This window comes from Ursus americanus, chromosome 15 (genome assembly GCF_024610735.1).
Source record: "Ursus americanus isolate L20-20 chromosome 15, mUrsAme1.1.p, whole genome shotgun sequence".
Lineage (NCBI taxonomy): Eukaryota > Metazoa > Chordata > Mammalia > Carnivora > Ursidae > Ursus > Ursus americanus.
This window is the reverse complement of record NC_142141.1, coordinates 38,442,739-38,463,434: the sequence shown is the minus strand read 5'-3', so window position 1 is coordinate 38,463,434 and position 20,696 is coordinate 38,442,739. Positions and strand designations below refer to the sequence as shown.

General features: G+C 44.9%; 1 protein-coding gene across 2 annotated transcripts in view; it reads right to left on the bottom strand.

Annotated features, from left to right (window-relative positions):
• The window catches only part of PRLR (prolactin receptor), a 169,645-nt gene that overhangs the window by 21,397 nt on the left and 127,552 nt on the right, over positions 1 to 20,696 (bottom strand). For both annotated transcript variants that reach the window (XM_045787232.2, XM_045787231.2), the window contains exon 3: positions 1,482 to 1,594. In XM_045787232.2, coding sequence (XP_045643188.2) covers positions 1,482 to 1,551 — 70 coding nt within the window. In that variant the 5' untranslated portion in view covers positions 1,552 to 1,594. The remainder of the gene's footprint in view (positions 1 to 1,481; positions 1,595 to 20,696) is intronic.

Genomic DNA, 20,696 nt, shown 5'->3' with positions numbered 1-20,696 from the left:
TGATTATCTGAGCACTTAAAAAGTTTCCCTATGGATCACGTGGATCTCTGTTGTCCTTCTTCTCTCTCTCTGGAAGCTTCTCTCTTTCACATTTCACTGGTTATTCACAGTACCTCTAGGAAACTCAGGAGAGGAGAGCACAGTTGTGAAATTACAATTAGTCAAATGCTCCTTTCACTCACTTTAGCAGGGCCAATGAAAATTAATGGACTATCTCACTATCTTTATAAAATGCACACAGACTGGGGCGCCTGGGTGGCTCACTTGGTGAAGCGGCTGCCTTCGGCTCAGGTCATGATCCCAGGGTCCTGGGATCGAGCCCCGCATTGGGCTCCCTGCTCAGCAGAGAGCTTGCTTCTCCCTCTCCCTCTGCCTGTTGCTCTGCCTACCTGTGCTCTCTCTCTCTCTAATAAATAAAATAAAGAAATAAAATAAAGAAATAAAATAAATAAATAAATAAATAAATAAATAAATAAATAAATAAAATCTTGAAAAAAATGCACACAAACAGAGGGACAACCACCTAGGTACCATACACACAGGTACACATATATGTCCCCATTTGAGCCCACCTCACAAGCACACACATGCACAGCCCTCCCCCCAGACACATAGCAGCTGTACACTTGGACGTGTACGCGGGAACACACATGGAAATATACACACACAGGGAGGTCCGTGCACAGATGTATACTCACACAGAGAAGCATTTGCAATCAGATACACATAGAAAAGTTAATACACACGGAAGTATATACAAAAGTATCCACGCCAAAAAAATACACAGCGGTGGGTGCCCAGGAATGTACATAGGCAGGCACGCGCACTCCAGCTGTGAACCTCATTTGTCCCACCAGCACAGATGATAGAGCTAGCTCTACGTTTCCCACCACATGACAGCTATCACTTTGATCTCTTTACTGTTTTCCAAAGATTTTCCACATACATTATTTCATCGGAGGTGGAGGGAACATCATTGTCCTCCCTTTGAAAATGTGAAAACCCAGCGAGATTAGGTGATTGGCTCAAGGTCACACAGCTAGTAACAGCTGACAGAAGCTGGACTGAGACTCTGGTCTTGTCGTTCACACAAGCTGCTTCACTGCACTCCCGGGGTGAGCCCAGGGACATGCTTTTGCATTCATTGCATTCATTCTTTTGCATTAATTTCTGCATTGATTTTATTGCATTCATTCTTTTGCATTAATTTCTGCATTGATTTTATTGCATTCATTCTTTTGCATTAATTTCTGCATTGATTTTATTGCATTCATTCTTTTGCATTAATTTCTGCATTGATTTTATTGCATTCATTCTTTTGCATTAATTTCTGCATTGATTTTAATGCCCAAAATATTGCAAATAATTTAACAGCAGCGAATGACATTTTCATTTCTTGTAACTGCAGGACTAGATGGACTCTCCACCCTCTCGAGAAACACCCCAGGGAATTAAAGAGAGCGGGACAGTCCCTTACTTACCATTCAGGAGACTGGTGTTGAGAAAAAGTAGCAAAATGAAAACAACTGTGGATGCCACACTTTCCTTCATTTTGGCCCCTTTCTCTTTCCACAGGAAATGTATCAGACGTTCACTGAAAGAGAAGGCACCAGGCAACTTTTGTGAAGTAACAGTCTAGTCTGGCCAGGCACATGCACCACTTTATTCTGGGTGTTTGCAACTGATCCTTGCTGCTTGCTTAATGTGAATGACAAAACAGGAGGAAAGGAATGTAGGAAAATGTAACATGGTTGGATGGCTTGGCTCGGAAGCATCCATGCACACATGCTAGCAAAAATTCTACCACCAGGGGTCATCAGATGACAACGTTCAAGGGCAGCTGCGTGGCAGCCGCTCCTGTGGGCAGACCCCCAAGAAAAATTGCCCTCTTTCCACCCTGTGGTCACCTAACTACATATCACCCATTTTATGTGACACAGACTGCGTGCCCTACAAGAGAACCATTCTGGGAGGGCTTCGATCCATCAGCCAAAAATAAGCCAGGCTGAAAAGTCAGCACACTTAGTAGCCTCAGTACGAATTCAACCTGGCCTCATTGATGCCAAGTCAGGGGGGCTTTCTCTGAAAGTGTAGGCTGAGCAAGAAGTTTGCTGGGCTGTGGGCATAACTGTGAGCCACACACTGAATTCCAGTGAACCTCCCTGTGCTTTCTTTCTCGTCTTTCAACCAATGACAAACCCCAGCAATAATTCAAGTCCCATGGTTTTGGAGTATTAAGTAAGTTTAGAACCTGCAGGGGTTGAGAGTTTTGAGCAATTTATTATTAATACTATTATTTTTACCCTTGGAACACATTTCAAAGCCTCTAAACGTCCTTCTAAGAAGAAAACATTTTTTAAAGACATTTGAAAAAGGCTCATTAGTCTTGTTGGACTCCAAAAAACTCTCAGAAAACAACAAATTTGATGAACTAAGTGTAAATTTTTGGAAACATATGGCATATATTTTCTTTTAAATCTTATGATTTTTATAAATCAAGGGAAGAACATCCAGAGGCAAGGCTGCCCATCTTGAGGCATTTGAAGCAGCCAGGTATTGTTTGATGAGCCCTGAAGAGACCAGCCTTCGCCCATCCTTCCTGGCCAGCGCTGGTTCCCATGTGCTGGATACCACGCCACGGACAACTTCGAGAAGGCTTTCTTTACCTCCTACCACTCCCTCTCAGACATCTTGGAAATAGAAATCTTAGTGACAACAGAGATTTGAGGCACCTAGTTACCATCAAGTACTTTCTTCTTTGGAGCTCTCGGTTTAGTAAAGTCTCCTGTGAGGAAGCCAGGATGTGGTTCTTCGGGGACCTTCTCGTTGGCTCTTCTAGGAACCTTTCCAAATGCCTCCCCCTCTCCAGGTTGCACATTCTAAACTACCTGCCCCATCTAACTCCTTGGGTCATTCAATTTAAATCAAGTTGCTAAAGGCTCAAAATGGGTATAATCATGTTACCACAGGCCAGACACTGCCCTAAGCGTCCTCATCATTTGCATTTCATTTAGCCCTCACAATGGCCCCATGAGTGGCACAGACGATTACCTCCCCTTTTAACGGGTGGGGATATTGAAGTACAGAGAGGCTTAATAAATTGTCAGTCCCATGCCAATGGGAGAGAGAAATGAAGTGAAGCTGAGAGCATCTGAGAATTATCTTGATTTGCAGACGGTCTGTGACGGACAGCGCAATGACTCCTCCTCCTATGCGGGGTGGAGCGGACAGCGGGGACAGCAGCAATGGACCCGAGGGGGCAGCACGCCAGGCCCTGAGTAGGCGTGGAGTCAGGAGAGCCAGACCTCAGAAAATTCAGCTCAGCTCCCGGCCCGACGTATGTGCGAGGCTCTCCGACACTTTGCTCCCACAAATCCGGCTTCATGAGGTCTGTATAGCCCTGGGAGACTTCTTTGTCTTGGAGATCTGATTACTCATCCTGGTTTAGGGATGGAATTTGGCCCACTGGCTGAAGAAGTTCTAGAATATCGTTTTATTGAGACTCCTCTGCTCTTTTGGGCATTGCCTCAAAATGCTGGAGATCAACATTCTGTAAGTCACAGTTTTTGGGGAAGGTCAGATGCTGTCTGGACAGCTCTACCAAGTCAGGGCTCCATGTGTTTTGCACAAGAAAGGGATCTACAGGGCGAGCGGGCTGGGGGCGGGGAGGAGTAGGCACTGCCATTGCTCGTACTCCCTGGCGTGCTGGCCCAGGCTCCAAGAAACTCTCTTAAACAAAGTTTTCCTATAAGAATGCTTTTCAGGGGTATTTTATGGACTAAAAAACTAAACAAAATAAAAACAAAAACCTATTTTCCCGGGGGTTCTCCTTGACTGTCTTGGAATCTGGTTAATAGTGGCCATGTACTCTCTGGTGCCTTGAAATCCCCATGACAGGGAATTAGCCCTAGGGGTGGTGTTACTGTGTTTCAACAATGACTTCTCAGCTCCTCCCGCATCTTATTCCTCAGCAGGTCAAACACAGTGGTTAAGTAAACCTTCACAGAGAAAGGTAATCACAACTGCTAACTCCTAGGGAAGCTATGCTGAATGTTAAACTGGGTCATGTATTGTGTTTTTTTCCAGAACTAGGCATACCTCCTGCTTGTCCACTAACGATTTTTTAGGGCTGGTGGATACTGGGCTAGGGATAGATTTGGTTTTTGTTTCTCTGAGCCTCCCCCTGGCTTCCCAGCCCCCACTGCAAGTGAGATCTTGATCAAGGGCCTCCTTATTGACGGGGCTGGAACACCTGAAGAGGGTCCACAGTCTGCTCTAGTGATGGTTCCTGGGACAAATCGCTCCAAATATTTGGACTCCAATTAGGAAAAAGTCAGCCCCATACCTCAGTTCAAGGACAATAATCTTGGCCTCAGTCCTCACTAGCTCCCAGGGTGTGTGTGACTGTGGTTTAAAAATGCAAGACTCAGGACTGAAGAGCAGATTTGCAGGAAATTGGCAGCCCCCACACCTTGCCCATGACCAGCTGCCTTGCTCCTGAATCCTCAGAGACCCCCCCAACATTACGCTCCTCCCATTATCTTATTCAAAAATACCTTCCCACCATGCTATGTCCCACTGTGGCAGGATCTCCACAAAATCCTCCTTCTTCCCCATTTTGCTCTATGCTGATCCTGCCCAGGCCCTCTTCCAAAAGCTTCCGTTCATCACGCTCTTCCATTAAGCCAAGTCTCTTCTACATAGGCCAAGAGTTGAAAAAGGGAAATTCATGTCTCACAGCTTGCTTTTCTAAGAAACAAGAGCTACTCTCCCTGGATGGAAAATCAGGGCCACAGTCCCATGGCGTGTGTTGACCCCACTATCCACAGGGGAGAGGGCGAACCATAGGAAGGGAGGCAGTGTGGCTCCTGAGAGTTAAGAATAACAGATCTGAGCTCCCAACACACCACTCCCCACTGTCTCCCCACTGGTAGACCCACTGTGGACACACCATCTGCATATTCTGGCCCACTCAGGCCCAGAACCAATCCTGAACACCAGGGATCTCAGCTCTGCCATTTTGTAGGACCTGCTCCCAAAACCTGGTGATTCCCTAAGTGAGTGCGGTCCCCACCCTGTCCTGCCTCATCTGCCCCTATTGCTCCAATGCTCTAATTTGAAATTTTTGACCCAGTTTCCTTGACTCTAGAAATGGACCTACCATGTTAAGCAGTGACTCTGAGAACCTACCTAGCTATGGCAAGCTCAATTTCTGATGGGTAAGTGGGGCCCAAGTCAAGATTTCGATTTCTTTTCTTTCCTTCTTTCCCTTCCTTCCTTCCTTCCTTCCTTCCTTCCTTCCTTCCTTCCTTCCTTCCTTCCTTCCTTCCTTCCAAAGATTTACTTATTTATTGGAGAGAAAGAGAGACTGGGGGTCTTCAAGCAGACTCCCTGCTGAGTCAGGAGCCTGATGTGGGGCTCAACCCCATAACACGTGAGATCATGACCTGAGTCCAAGAGTCGACACTAAACCAACTGAGTCACCCAGGTGCCCCAAGATTTGGGTTTCTTTAAAGACTGTCACATGTAAGATATGCACAAATTTTAAGTATTCTGTTTAATGAATTCTTGCGAAGTAAATACGCCCATGTTACAACCAGGTCAACAAACAGAACACTAACAGCGCCCCCAAAATCCCCCTGATTGTCTTCTCCCAATCTCTACCCACCCAATAGAAACCATTCTTCTGACTTCTAACATCACAGATTACTTTTGCCTACTTTTGTACTTTATACACATGGAACCTATAACGTGCATTTTGTAAGCACATGTGTCTGGCTTCCTTAATCCCACATTGCTCTATGACTCATCCTTTTACGTGTAGTTTTACAAAATTCATTTTCACTTTGTCTCATTTACCTTGTTTCATAGTACATCGAATGAAAGACCATTATTTATTCATTCTACTATTGATGGACATTTGAGTCATTTCCAGGTTTTGGCAAACTGTGGATTTTGATAAAAATGATCAAGACTCCGATGGCAGGACAAATACCGTGTGATCTCTCTTATGTCCAGAATCTAAAAAAAGTCTATCACCTAACGATCTCTATAAGACTAAGCTCAGATACAGAGAACAGATTGGTGGTTGTCAGAGGTGGAGGGGTGGGGGGGGCAGGGAAAAATGGGTGATTCTTGTTTGTTTAAAGAAATCAAATAAAAGACATAGGAAATTAAAAAAATAAAATTTGATGAAGCTCCTGGTTTTAAGTGCATAAATTTACATTACTTACCCAAAAGGAACGAAATAGAAAAAGCCTACAATTTTGCAGCATGTAAATTTGATGAGACAATAAAAAGAATAATAAATAAGAACAAATGACCTGATGAGTTTTGTTGCATAAAATGGGTTTCAGGTGAGTTATTTCTGAATGGAGATGAAAATACAAGACCTATTACAATTTTAAGTGGACTTAAATATTTACATTTTTCAGTTAAAAAAATTAGAACATAAAATATCCATCCGTTGTATTTTTCTGAGCTTACTAGACATCTAGTAAAGAGTAGTTTCACAATTTAAAATGTTGACTATTTTCAAAATTAAAACTGTTGAGAAGAATCAATCACAAGTTTCAACACTTCTGAATAAAGAAACTCTGAATAAGAATACAGGACATTAAAAAAAGAAAAAAACAACAACAACAAGACACAGATGGTGGGGAAGCCCGAAACTCCTCAAATCTTCTTGCGCTCCTCCAACTTGAGTTTCCCATCATCAACGGTGAGGACACCACCTGCCCCATCTCCTGACTATGAATGCAAATCAAATTTCAAAGTTCTCTCTTGTCCTAAAAATGTAAAAAGTCTTATTTCTTGCAAACAAATTTTACATGTATTCATCTCTGGCTTTAATTGTAAGGAATTGTGTTGGGTGCTTCCTTTGGGGTCTGCCCGGTTGGGGTTCTCTGGCCACTGGGTCTCCTTACCTGCTGTTCCACCCTGGTTAGATGGCCTGAGGCTAGAATAACAGGGAGAGAACCCCAGAGGTACCCTTTGATTTGCATAAGTCTGGCTTGTCTTTCCAATATAGAATGCCAACGTTTAGTCTGGAAACAAGCCATAATCTGCTCAGGGCGGGGAGGGCAGCAGAAGGCTGAGATTAAGACTCAAGATTAAGAGCATTATATCAACTTTGCCCAAAGTCAATGGTCAGTGGCTGCCCGTAGCATGAGTAAGGGAATCCATGAAGCTGTAAAGGTGGAAAAGCCCAAAAAGAATCTAATAAGATATGGTATGAAACTCTGCATACAAGAGACCTGGTCGTATGTTGATGTTATCCAACACTAGACGTGGAGCCAGCCTAGTCTTCTGTCTTTGAGAGAGGAGGGAAGAGGTTTTAAGGAGAAGGTGGCAGCTGGGGACGTGGTGCTCTGAAAACCCCACCCGAGGAGGGCGATGAAGGCTCTAGCTCTCCCTGCGCTGCGGTCAAACGTGTGCCCGCAGCAACGACCTGTTTCTGTGTCCCGAGGCCAGACAACATATTTACACATTTACCTGCGAACCTTCACCGCAGGACCCTTGCTCATGTGACCATCTGTTATTATTATTTTTTATCATTGCAAGATCAAGTTTACATTTTATTGCTTCTTAAAGAGTTGTCCATCTTATTCCCTATTATGAGATATCCTTTGGTGGGAAACATCTGGCACTTTCTACAAGGGAACTACTTTTATATAAAATGACCATCCCATGAGAGCCTGCGGCGTCGTCAGAACACCACGCTGTGTGAAAGTTAATAGGGACAATACAGAGGCTGATACGAACTGTCAACCTCCGATTCCTGACTCCCTCCCTCCCTCCCTCCTCTCCCATGACCTCCAGAGGGGCCACTGAGGGGGGACTTGGTGGAGACTGTGCTGGGAGACCGCCTGGTGGTCTCACCCAGCCCTGAGAGCCAGAGGGTGGGCAGAGGCAGCACCTGTCCCGATCCGAGCTGACTCTGCATGGTACCGCCTAGGGGGAGTTTAGCAGAAAGATCTCCTGGCTCCCGACCGGAGCGGGGCGAACTGCCACACTGTCGCGTATGCACCTTTGCGCTGGAGTCACTTCTAATAAGGCAGAGCGCTGAATGCGTCCCCGTGGCTGCAGGCTTGCGTGCGCCAGCTCCCCTGGGCAGCCACCGCATCCCAGCAGCATCCGACTTGAGAGAGGCTGGTTCTCACACGCCTGCCTGGCCTCAAGGCCAGAAAGCATGTGGGTGAGGGGCAGTCCTCCCCGGCAAGGGCATGCTCCGGCAGAAGGCGCGAAACAGACGCTGGCCTGATTTTCTGAGTAACTAGCTTCTCATGAGATCATCGGTTAACTAAAAACATTCTTAAAAACACCATACATTGTAGACTTACATAGCTGTTCCGCAGAAATTGATGACTTTCTCTTTTGCTTGCTTTCTTTCTTTTTCTTTCTTTCTTTCTTTCTTTCTTTCTTTCTTTCTTTCTTTCTTTCTTAAGATTTTATTTATTTATTTCAGAAAGAGAGAGAAAGAATGGGAGGGAGAGGGAGAGAGAATCCTTAAGCAGACTCCCCGCTGATCATGGAGCCAGATGCAGGGCTTGATCCCACAACCCTGACATCATGACCTGAGGGGAAACCAAGAGTCGGAGGCTTAACTGACTGAGCCACCCAGACGTTTCCAGAAATCAGTGGTTTTCAATCCAGGATTCGCATTGGGACAACATAGGGAACTTCTTAAAACTACCCATTCTGCCTTCTCACTAGAGATTCTGCTTAATTGGTTGAGGGTTGGGCCCACCTGTACACAGGCATTTTTAAAAGGCCCTCCGGAACATTCCAGTGTGAAGCGAAGGTGGGGAGGCACGAACTGACCTAGCGTCACCTGAGACATGTCACGTCTCTGCTAAGAGGCCCTGTTTGACAGGAGAGGCTCAGAGAAGTACTGGGCTGTGTGTGCCATCACTCAGTGTAGAAGGCAAAGCAAAAACGGGACCCCAGGCTTTAGACTCTGAGTCCTGCCTCAAATTAATAACATCAAAGAGCAAATGACAAACCTCTTGTCTCCACAGTGAGTTATGGTTTACAAAGCACTTCGCACTTTCTCATCATTATCGTTTTATTTTTACAATAATCCTGTGCAGTGGGCAGGGAGGCGGCTACTGTTACCACTCCTACTCCTACTCCTGCCACGATGACTGCTGCATCATTGCTCCCATTTCAAAGATGAGAACACTGAAGCTCGAAGGGGTAAGTGGTTTAAGCCAACAACCTTACCCTGAAAGCCTCCAGTGTGCTCAAAAATGTGTGGTGATAAAACAGGCAAACGCTTACACAGGATACACTACGTGCCTCCCCTCATAACCAACCTGAGATGCAAGTACTATTAATAATACACCCATTTTACAGATGAGGTCACTGGGGCCCAGAAAGTCTCCATGAGTTGTCCAAGGTCACACAGCCAGTGAGCACTGTATGGAGGGAGAGGCGCTCAGTAGTTGGGTTCTGAGATCTGTACTGTTAACCACCCTGCCATGGCCACCAGAGGCCCTTGGGCTGTGGGTTCCGTGCCCTTTCAAGGGGCCCCCTACCTGATAAAGGCCTCCCTCAGTGTACTCCCCCTACCCAGAGGTGGCTCTGGTGCTGGGTGCCATGGGGATGCAGGGATGGTCCGTCAATAGGAGTGGGTGTTCCTGGATCACTGCTTCTAGAGTGTTCTAAGCACCACTGCCCACCCCAGATACAATGGGTCAAAAGTTTTAGAGGGCAGGGCCTAGAAAGTGGCATCTCAAATTTTTTAAAACAATTTTATTGAAATATAACTGGCATATAACTTTGTATAAGTTTAAGGCTTACATCGTGTTGGTTTGCTACATTACACACTGCGATGTGATCACCACCTCAGTGTTAGCGAGCACCTCCGTCACCTCCCACTGATGGGAGCAATCAAGACCTGGTCTCTTTGCAGCTTTGAAGTTTATGACACGGCATCGTCACCTACAGTCACTAGGCTCTGCATTAGATCTCTAGGACTTATTTATCTACCGGTCACACGTTTGTAGTAGAAGGGGCATTTTTAAATGTTTTGTGCTTTAAGAAATGTTTTTCCTTGGAGTGGAGTAGCCTCACAACGTCACATTAGTTTCAGGCGTGCACCGTCGTGATTCGACATCTCTGTGTTAACCGCGCTCAGCCCCGGGGTAGCCACCGTGCGTCACCGGGGGCCGCTCTTGTAACACCACTGACTAGATTCCGTGCTGTGCCTTTTACAGAAGGGCATTTTCAACAGCGCGTAGATGGTTCTTAGGCGAAGAGGTGACGCAGGAAGACAGTCGTGGTGAAGGTAGAATTGGGGGCGTCTCCACCCTCTGGGCCTAGCCAGGGCTCAGGGAATCCCCTGGGGGAGGGCTCAGTGCGTCAGGAGCTGTGACGTCAGCGCGCTCTCCGCGGGCTGCTCAGACCAGGAGGCATCTTCAGGGACGCTGCAAGCCGGGCGGCTTCATGTTGGCAGCCCGAGGTCAGCCACCGTGGGGGGTTTGTACCACGGGAATTGGCAAATGCTACAAATCAGGGTTTCGTGTTTCTTCTTTTTTTCTCAGGGGCAGTTGTTAAACATTTCCGGCGCACGCCTAACGTGGCTCCAGCTCTCTGGACCCGATGCTCTCCCACGTAAGAGGAGAACCTGGGAGTTGAATTTTGAGGCCAGCTTCATGCAAGTTCGCAGACACCGGCCTCTGACTGGGGGATGCCCCGTGAGCCCTGACTCGTTCCCTTCCTCCGGTTCCTCTCCCGGAGACTTCCTCCTGTTCTGCGCCCCTCTCCTGTGCTGACTGCAGAGGGCCTCCTGGGCCCCTGCTCGGGCCTTGCCCGTTGCTGGCTCTGCATGTTAATGTCGTTCCTTCCGGCTGACAACTGCATCGGAGATGGGGGGCGGGCGCAGATTGTTTAATTAATCAGTTTTCTAAATATGGTACACAAAACCAAAATAAAAACAAAACAAACACAAAAACCTAACCATAGCCTAAAGAAATGAAAAAAAAAAAACACTCATGATGTACTGTATCCTGACTAACCTATCATAATTACAAAAACAAAACAAAACAAAAAAACCCTCAGCCTACCTCAACTCTCCTAAGCATGCCTCCCACGTAGCTTGGGGTTTCTGTGATAAAAGGTCTTAGTGTGTGTCAGTTCACACAGCCTGGAGACATCCCTGACCTGCCTGGCTACCTCTAACCACAGGTTTCCACAGCTGGGGCCCTTGGAGCCCTATCTCTAGGTGCTGGGATGAATGTCCATCCAGTGAGAGAAGGCCAAGAAAGCCTTGCATGGGTCCTGCCCAGTGCCCTGGTTCTGTAATTCTGCCTTGTCAACTGTGAAGACCCTAGTTCTCCCATGACCAGGCCCAGCAGATTCTGGATCTCTGCCGAATGCCCAGTTGTCACAGCTCAGCTTGCTGCTTTCCCCCTTCCCTCTAGTGCAATCCCTCTTTCCCTCCCTCTGCACTCCCCTGCTCTCCTTGGGCGGTATGACTGGTTTGCAGGTCCTGGCTTCTCCTGATCTGACCCCTCTCATTCCTAGAGAAGTCGGACAGCAGGAAAGCAGATACTCTCTTCTCCTTTTGCATTCTTGGTATCAGCCAGGTTTAATCTCTGCACACCACCAAAGGCTTCACGCCTCATTCGCTCATTGCTCAGTAGTTCTATTAGCTCTGTCTGTCATCCTGGCTCACTATCTTGTTGAGCAAAATATGATCAGCCTTGTCTTAGACGCACGTGTGTGTAGACATACTAACAACAGCCCACATCAACCCCTCTCCTTCCATCCCACGCCCCAGAACAATGTGAACAACCGCCACCACGTGACCCCCGCATATTCCCAATCAGAAAAAATCCATTGGCCATTTAAAGAGAAGATCATGATTGTTCCCCCTTTCGCCTGCAGGAAATCCTTTGGTGGAATGGGAGCAGCCACAACCATGTGAGAGAGAAAAGGGGCCTGGCTCAGCCAGCACAGAAGCTTGAGATACACCAGGGCCAAGGGTGGTTGGGCTGGGCATAAGTAATAAGTAATTGTTTTTTTTTTGTTTTGTTTTTTAATTAAATTAATTAGTTAATTAATTAAAGGCTTACAGGGATAGCTAGATCTGCTTGATCATTCATTCATTCTTTCATCAAATATCCATCTCCCTCACCCCTTTTGGGCCATTGCTCAAATGTCACCTTATCGGCAAGGCCTTCATGGACCACCATCTTTAAACTGCAACCCGTCTCCAGCACTGATCTACATTCTTCATCTCCGGTCCTACTTTACTGATTCCCACAGGGCTTACCATCACTGACCTATGATGTTTTTTCCTTAGCTGTGTTGATGGTGTGTCTGCCTCCACTAAAGCATAAACTCCATGAGAGAAGACATTTATGCAGGGACATAGGACAGTGGCCTGCATCCCAACCATCTGAGAATGCCCGGTTTTGTGTATATTCTGAAAAACATACAAGTGTTACTGAAACATTATTATTATATGGTAATACTTGTCTTACTGAAATAAGGTCTGTCACTTCCAGACATTATTATTATGTCTCCCCTAAAAGCATAGCTTATCAGCAACCGGCTCGTCCGTGGTGCTGGACTTGTCCCATTCCTCTTCCCATCTTAGTGTCTATGAATAAGGATTCTGGAGCCAGATTACCTGGGTTGGAATCCCATTTCTGCCACTTACTAGATGTGATCATAGGCAACTTACTTAACTTCTCTGTGCCTTAGTTTCCTCATCTGGAAAACTGGAATAATACTAGGACCAACTGTATAGAGCCGTGATGAAGATCAGATGAGTTACTGCTGGCAATGAATTTAAAACAGTCCCTAGCGTATAATGAGGACTATATAAATGTTTGCTAAATCCCTCTGTTTCCACATGGCTGATTGTTTCTCCCTCCCAAACTGTCTCTAACCCAGGAACTTTCCACCACAGAAGGAGGGAGGTCAAGTGGCTTCTTCTCCATGAGAAGTGTCACATTTAGGACTTCAATGGAGGGGGTGGGCGTGTGAGAAGACTGGATTATACTCCTCAAATATTTGTTGTCTCCCAGTCACAGGATTACATACTGTCATCCATTGTCATTGAACGTAATCCTACACCCTGTGGTAGGAATACACATCCCATTTCAATGACTTTGGACTTGGCTGTGTGAAAAGCTTTGGCCAATGGAATGTGAATGGTTGTGGTTGTTTTTGCTGTGTCCAAACAGAAGCCTGAAACACATGGCACGGTTTGGCTTAGGCTTTCTTATTCTTTTTCTCCACATGCCCTCAGGATGTTCCAGATAGTAGCTGTTCCCTTAGTCTGGGTTCTCGAACAAGAAGACAGGCGGAGCCCATCGGAGTCCAACCAATCCTAGCAGAGCCACTGCCAACGTGGAGCTGATGTGCCATCCTTACACAGAGTGAGCAGAAAGTAAGTGTTGTAAGCCACTGAGGTAGCACTGTTTATCACTGTGGAACTAATACAGGGCAGGAGAGGAGGAGGAGAACGTGTTTTGCAAGACTCTTCTAACAAGATTATTTTCTCACAGAGGGATCTCTGTGGCCATTTTATATGTGGGTGTGAATGTGCTGTTCACCCATACACAAAACAACTTTGCCATAAAAAAATCACTATTATATTGGTAACAACATTGTCTATTATGTATAGTTTAATTTGTAGAAACCTGGGCTTGGGAAATAAGAAGAGAAGTTAGAAATAAAATAAAAAATAAATTATTGGCCTCATGGCATTGCCTCCCTGGCTCCCTGCTTATTTGTCTCAGGAGGAAATGCAGAGCAGGAGTTCTAGAATTTTGGATATGAAGGAACCAAAAGACTTGAAAGATTCTGGTCCAATCTCTCACTTTTCTATATGGGACGACTAAGGCCTGGAAAGATGAAGTGCGCTGGCCAAGGGCCTAATGGGAGAATCTTTAAAACATCGAGAGTGGGCTGTGTGTACATCTGAGAAATTTAATATGTCTAAGAAGAAATTCTCAAGAAAGTATCAAAAGCACTTTTTCCTCCTTATTTCCTGCTTTTTCCTATCATCTTAGAATCCTGGGAGACCATTCACAGGAGTGTTAAAAACTTCTGTTGTCCATCAGAAATTTGGTTCTCCTTTTCTTTCTGGGCACAGAGTTAAGGGTCATTGGATTGACTCCCTTGCAATTAGATGGGATGAGGTGATTGAGTTGTGACGTCTGAAAGTGAGCAAAAATGATATGCTTCTAATCTGGTCCTGGTATTTAAAACTTTTCACACATTTTCATTCTCTTGTTCATTAATTCTTTCTCTCTTATCCAGTACTGGTCAGAGGAAGATGAACTTCAGGACTTGAAGAGCCAAGCATAGCCAATAGATGGAAGGGTCTTGCATCCCCTGCTGATGCCCAATGAACTGTGACATGGGTGACAAGTAAACCCTTGGTTATCAAGCTTCCAAGCTATAGAGAGCCTGGGTATTATAATGGCTGGCACTACTTAGCCTGGCTAATCCAGGGAGAGTCAGTGCAGCTTAGTTTGGATGGTAACTACTGTATTTAACCAATTTAATCAAGACCTTCGAGTAAGTGGGAAATCTCTGCCATGTGGCCTACTGCAACTGTTCCACCTTGACTACCATCATCAAACTCTCAGAGTAACCTGTCTGGCTTCCTCTGCATTTTCCGCCCGCACACACTGTCACATTTATGTATGTTCACGGTGTTCAACAGCACTTGCTGGACGACTGATTGACTGAATAGTTTATAAGACCATATGTAATACATTCTTCTGATTCACAGATCCACTGAAAGAGCACTTGACCTTGAACTCTGAAACCCGTCCTTCGCATTAATCTATAGGCCCTTCCTATTACTGAGGGATAGGAGACCTTACTGATTCTTCCAATAAAGCTGTTCATATATTTTCATTTGAACTCAAGGACAGATGGGTAACAAAACTAACAAAGATGTGGTTGCTGAATAAGTGAGCTTTGAATATTGATGGATTTCTGTATCCCAAAGTAAGACAATGCGCTTAGAAAAATATGCTAAAATATGCTTAATATCTTAAAAAGCAAATGCTATTGTCAATTATAAAAGGATTTCTCCCTGTATTTCTTAATAAGTCTACTGTGCCATTAGCACAACAACAAACAGTAAGTCTAACTCTCATTTGGTTGCTAGGCTTCCGGTACCAAAGTATTTGCTCACAAAAGTGGAGTGCGCCTATGCAAATGTCTGCATACTTGGCTACCACAATCTTGGCCTGGCAGAATCCAGTAAGTCATTGCTGACTCATTGCTTTTCAATAATAACATCACCTCTTTGCACAACATATAATCGATGGTGTGTTTTCCAGACAACCCTGACACCGCCAATGGGAAAAAAAAAGATTCGGAAGTCAATATTCAAAAGGTTAGTCAATTTCTCCCTATCTTTTTAACACTCTTGTTGGAAGATTATCCATAATGACTTTCATTCTTGACCTGGCAGACGTCCTATTGTTGCATTCCCATGCTTCTCAACTCAGCTTTAGAGACAGAAATTAATTTTAATATGACCACAAGAACACTATGATTTGAAAGGGAAATTTGCTGCTTTGCTGATACTCGAAGTTCTGTTAATTGTCAAGTCAAAATATAAATGGCTTGGGATGCTTTCCATGGGTTTGCCTAAGCAGAGGGGTTGACACACACCCGGATTTCTGGCCTGCATTTCTGAATGTCCTTGACTGCCTAAAAGGCCCTATTACAATCCCAGCCTCTTCTTTAAACTCTGTGCACGTGCCAGACGCAGGGAGCCCAAGTGGGCACACTGAGCCAGAATGAGAGGAGAAGCAGGTGACGTTCACTTTAATATCCTATGCAGTTCAGAAGAGGGCTTTCCTGCTTCACAGAAGTTTTCTGAGCACACAGGAGCGCTCAGATGCCTACAGAAGGAAAGATGGGTAAACCTGGTGTGGCAGCCTTCAACAGGCAGCCTCCGTTCTCAGTCCACCCAACTGGAGACCACACGCAGCCCTATGTCCCTTTATGTATTCACAAGCGCGAGGATTTTGTAGGTAGACAAGTAGCCTACTTCACGACAGTCACTTGGCAAAATTCCTTATTAGGCATCTCTGTCTTCCACTCCAAAGTTCCTGGCCCGGTCAATGCCATCTCTCACCCCTTTCATCTTCCTTCCAGACCTCTCTAAAATCCCCTCTGTGGTCCCAAGCAATTCTACTCTCAGTTTCCACTCTCCTGCCTCACGGACCAAAAATGCCAGGCTGATTTCTAGAGAAATTATACCTATCCCAGTGTTCCTCAAAGTATACCCCCAGAGGAGGTCTTAGCCTTCCCAGCATGTGACTTATTAAAGTCTTCACCCCGGGAACCAGCTCCCTTTCTGTGCAGGAGTATAGCTGCTAGTTCAGTGTGATTTCTCCATATCGTTTCAGAAACAGTGAGGATTGGCACATGGCCACCCAACCAAAACTCAGCTGCCTCTTTATGCTCAGCTTCAGCTTTCCTTCCTCCAGGGAGGGACTTCCTTGGATCTCCCCAAATGGAGGATGCCCTGCCTATGGAGCACCCAGGATCTCATAACGAATCCGGACTTAGTCTTTTTCTCCAGGTATCCACCGAGGCTAGAAGCTCACTGATGTCAAGAACTGTGTTTATTTATTTTTCTTCCATATTCCTCATACTTAATGCAAAGCTTAATGCATACAAGGTGCCCAATAAATGGTTTCGAATAAATGGAATTTATCGGGTGTCAGCTGTATTTAGAGGGAAGTTGAGAAGGATCTTATTCTTTAAATCCTGTTAATTATTGGAATATATGGTTGAGAGAGGTAATGCCTTTTCCATCCTGGGTGGTTTAAAAACTGATAATAATGGCAACAAGCATTTTCGTGGGACTTTCAATGTTCAAAGTATTTTCATGTAAAACATTTTATTTTATTCTTTCTCCACCCCTGTAAGATTTCAGAACCATATCACTGGGTTTGCAAACACTTCTGGCTGCTCAAGGGTAGAGGTGGGACTGGCACTTTGTCTCCTGAGTGTAAGTTGGTGCAATCCCTTTGGTAATATATATTAAAAGCCTTGTGAATGTAGATACACTTTGAATTGAAAAATGCACTTCTAGAAATTGGTTCCGAATGAACAGAGGTGTGCAAAAACAATTCCATAGCAAAAAGAAAAAAAAAAAAATCTCCCCAGCACTATTTGTAAAAGGAGAACATTGAAAGAAATCTAAGTATCAAACAATAAAGGATTATTTAACTAGATCATGGTATAGTCATACAGTAAAATATTATCTAATCTTTAAAAAATGTAATAAAAAATTTAATGATATAGAAACCTGTGAAAAGGAAAAAGAAGATTGGGAATGAAAAGTAAGTGTCTTTGACCTCAATTCTAATATCTGTGTCTCTCTATATTTTATGTGCACAGAAGAAAGACTAGCAGATACACACACCAATATATTAGCAGTAGTTATCTCTAGGAGGATGATTTTAAAATAAAAAAAATGATTGCTTTTGAAATAAAATATTACTAAAATACTTACATAAAATAAAAGGTTATCACTTTTCTCACTGAGGGGGAAAAAGTCACAATAAAATTTTTAACACCACAAACCTAGTCTCCGAGTAAAAATCTGTCCTTTCATGGTGTAATTACATGGAGAAGGTCCCCATGTGGGGACTACAGAAACTGCTTATTGTGGCAAAATTGGCAGCCACGGCTGACAGCCACCTTCCCTGTGTTAATCAGCGTGTGGCTAAACTTGAGCCCTGTCTCCCCACCGGGCAGGAAAGCGGGACTCTAATGGTTCTTGATGTCCCACAGCCTGCTCCCTTGTTTTTAAGAATTTCCTCCGCTTCTCTGAATTCCATTACTGTGTCCGCCTGAGAGTTCTTGAAAATAACCAGTTGTAACTAGCCATTATTTGCCATTAAGCTTCTGATAAGTAAAAGGGTAAAAGGCAATTTCATGGAAAAACTCTTTTTTCAGAGCCTCAGAGAAGGGTGGGTCATCTTATTCAAGAGGAGTTTAAGAAGTTCGGTGGGGTTCTCTCTCAGAAGCTGGCCACCTGCTTTCTCCTGGCCCCTCAGGTTCTGTTCATCCGTGGGACGCAGAGCGGGAGGATCTGGAAGTTCAAAGCGTGGTGAGGAGGTGGGACAGCCAGTGGGCTCCAGGGTTAAGGCCCCACCTCCTTGCCTGTTGCCCCAGCTTGAAACCACTACCTGTCCCAAAGCCCCCCCTCTCTTCCCTCACTTTCCTCCATCTCGTACAAGCACATCCTGTCTCTACCGGATTTAATCACCCTTTCTCAGTCGTGTACAATATGTTCTTTCAAACTTGCTTCTTCCTTCAAAACATGTGAACTACTTATACAGCAAAATAATTACTTGTCTCTTTTACTGGCTTATATTTCCTCTTTTCTCTTCTTTTCCCTTTATTCAGCTTCCCTCAGAAGAAGCCCTTTCTTAACAAAAAGCCACTTGTTCAATCAAAGATGTAATGGCCAAGGTCCTTGAGTTAGGCTGGGTCTGGGGGTGGAACGGTAAATACTCCCAGGGCAGTTTCAGTAAGTGAGAATGGGGAGGAGGAAGGAAAACCACGATTCACCCCTCTTTAATGCATTTGCAGAAAAAGGCAGGGTCTACCTAGTTTAGTGGCTGGAACATTCATCCACCCATACATCCATCCACCCATCCACCCATCCACCCATTCATCAATCCATCTTTAACAAATATCCACTGAGCATCTAAAATGCACCAGGCATGGGCAGGGCCCTGAAAATACCGTGTTGTGCTGAAACAACCCCCTTAGTACTAACAGTCTGTAGTGGAGAGAGAAGCTGTAAAACACTTATATGTAAATGACACAAGCATTACGAGGGAGCTCGGCAGGTACCATGCGAGACAATGGTGGGCAGATTTGACCTGGTGGAGGAGCTGGGTGGCTTCCCTGGGGAGGGAACTCACAGCCGTGGGTATAACTGGGCAGGGCAGACACTGCTTGCGTTTTCCCCCTTGCTTTTGTTCATAGAGCTCAGTTTCGTCAGCTAGCAGCTGTCCAGTCCCAGAGGATGGGAAGGTATCATCAGTCTAAGGGAATCCTATAATCTCATTTTCCATGTATCTTAGTTTAGGAGTGGTTTTCCCACCCAGTTCTAGCCGCTGAGCCAGAGCAGAAGTCTTCTAGGATCTCCTGGAAAAGATTTTCCTCCCTGGTAAAAAGAGAGAGCAGGGAGGAGAAGCTTCCCCCAACGGTAAGAGTGGGTTCATGGGGATATTGTCAAACCTGGAATCGGTTTTCTCAGGAATTCTTGGTGAGGGTTACATGCCCACTGTTTCACCTACTTTTGACTGGGCATCTGGTCTTGGGGGGGATTTCACCAAAGTCTACATGGACAGTTCAGTAGTCTAATTGATGATATGGGTATGTTTTAACTCTGTGGCTTAGAAGTAGAGCTAGGTGGACCTTGAGAAGTATCTGGATGTTGCTGTAAGAGGGAAGCAATGAAGTGGTATGTTGTCACTAGGGGTATTGCTTTATTGGGCACGTTTATTTTATTATTTATTTTATTTTATTTTATTTATTTTATATGTTCAGTTAGCCACTATATAGTACATCATTAGTTTTTGATGTAGTGTTCAATGATTCATTAAGTGTGTATAACATCCAGGGCTCATCACAATATTGGGCACATTTAAAGTAATCATTTAATTTTGTCACTGTCCTCACTGTTGCTATATCTATTTGATTATCCTTTTGATTTTTGCTTTCTAGTTCTCTGGACAATGGCTAACTTAGTACTAGAGCTTCCCAGAAGCAAAAGTCCAATAATCACCCTGCATATCTGTTTATTTATGTACATGCTATGTCAAAGGAAAATACAGAATCTGATCTGCCATTTAGCCATATATGTAAATGGCTCCCATACAGTGAGAAATTCTTTCAAATCTGAGAATAAGTCATATATATTTGGCCCAAACTATTGAAAGTCCAATAAATGGACTAATCTGATCCAGTTTTCTGCATCTTTTTCTAGCAAGCAAAAGCCACTGGCATGTTTCCCCCTGCAGACTTAGAGTTTGGGGACCCAGGAAAACAGTACTTGCCTGTGTCTTGCACAGGAAAACGGATCCAGGAAGTCTGGCGCAGAGGCTGCCATGAACACCATTCCCTTTTTGCCATTTTCTGGATATCGGCATTTGTCTAGAAGGGTCTTCTAAGAAAAGTCATATCAGTGTGCTCGCTCTAGGCTTGAGTTCATTTTGCCCTCTTGCTTGGCAACTTGCATGGGTCACTGGTAATGACGAGTCCACGAGGCTCTGTCATTGGCTTGGGTTGGATACAAACTCGAGTCATGATCCGAGGCCAGGTCAGACCTTTTGGGGCTGACACATGTGGGGATTTGGATAGGTACAAAATAACCTTCACCACTTGAGAGAGGCGACCCGAGCCACAGACGGTGTGGGAGGATAGTTTCTGGAGCTGCTTCTGCCATTTACCAATTGATCAACCGTGGCACATCGCTTTCTCTGAATGTGAATTTCTTCTCATAGAAAGTGACGAGAGGGTACCTCTCTGCCCTGCTTTCCTCAGGCAAGTACTGTGAAGATAAGCTGGATTAATATGGGAAATGCTCCCCACGACGGCAAGCTAGCACTATGCAGGGGTGAACTGCCATTATGAGTAAGGGATGACAATGGCTGCTTGGGTCCACCAGGTCCCCCAGA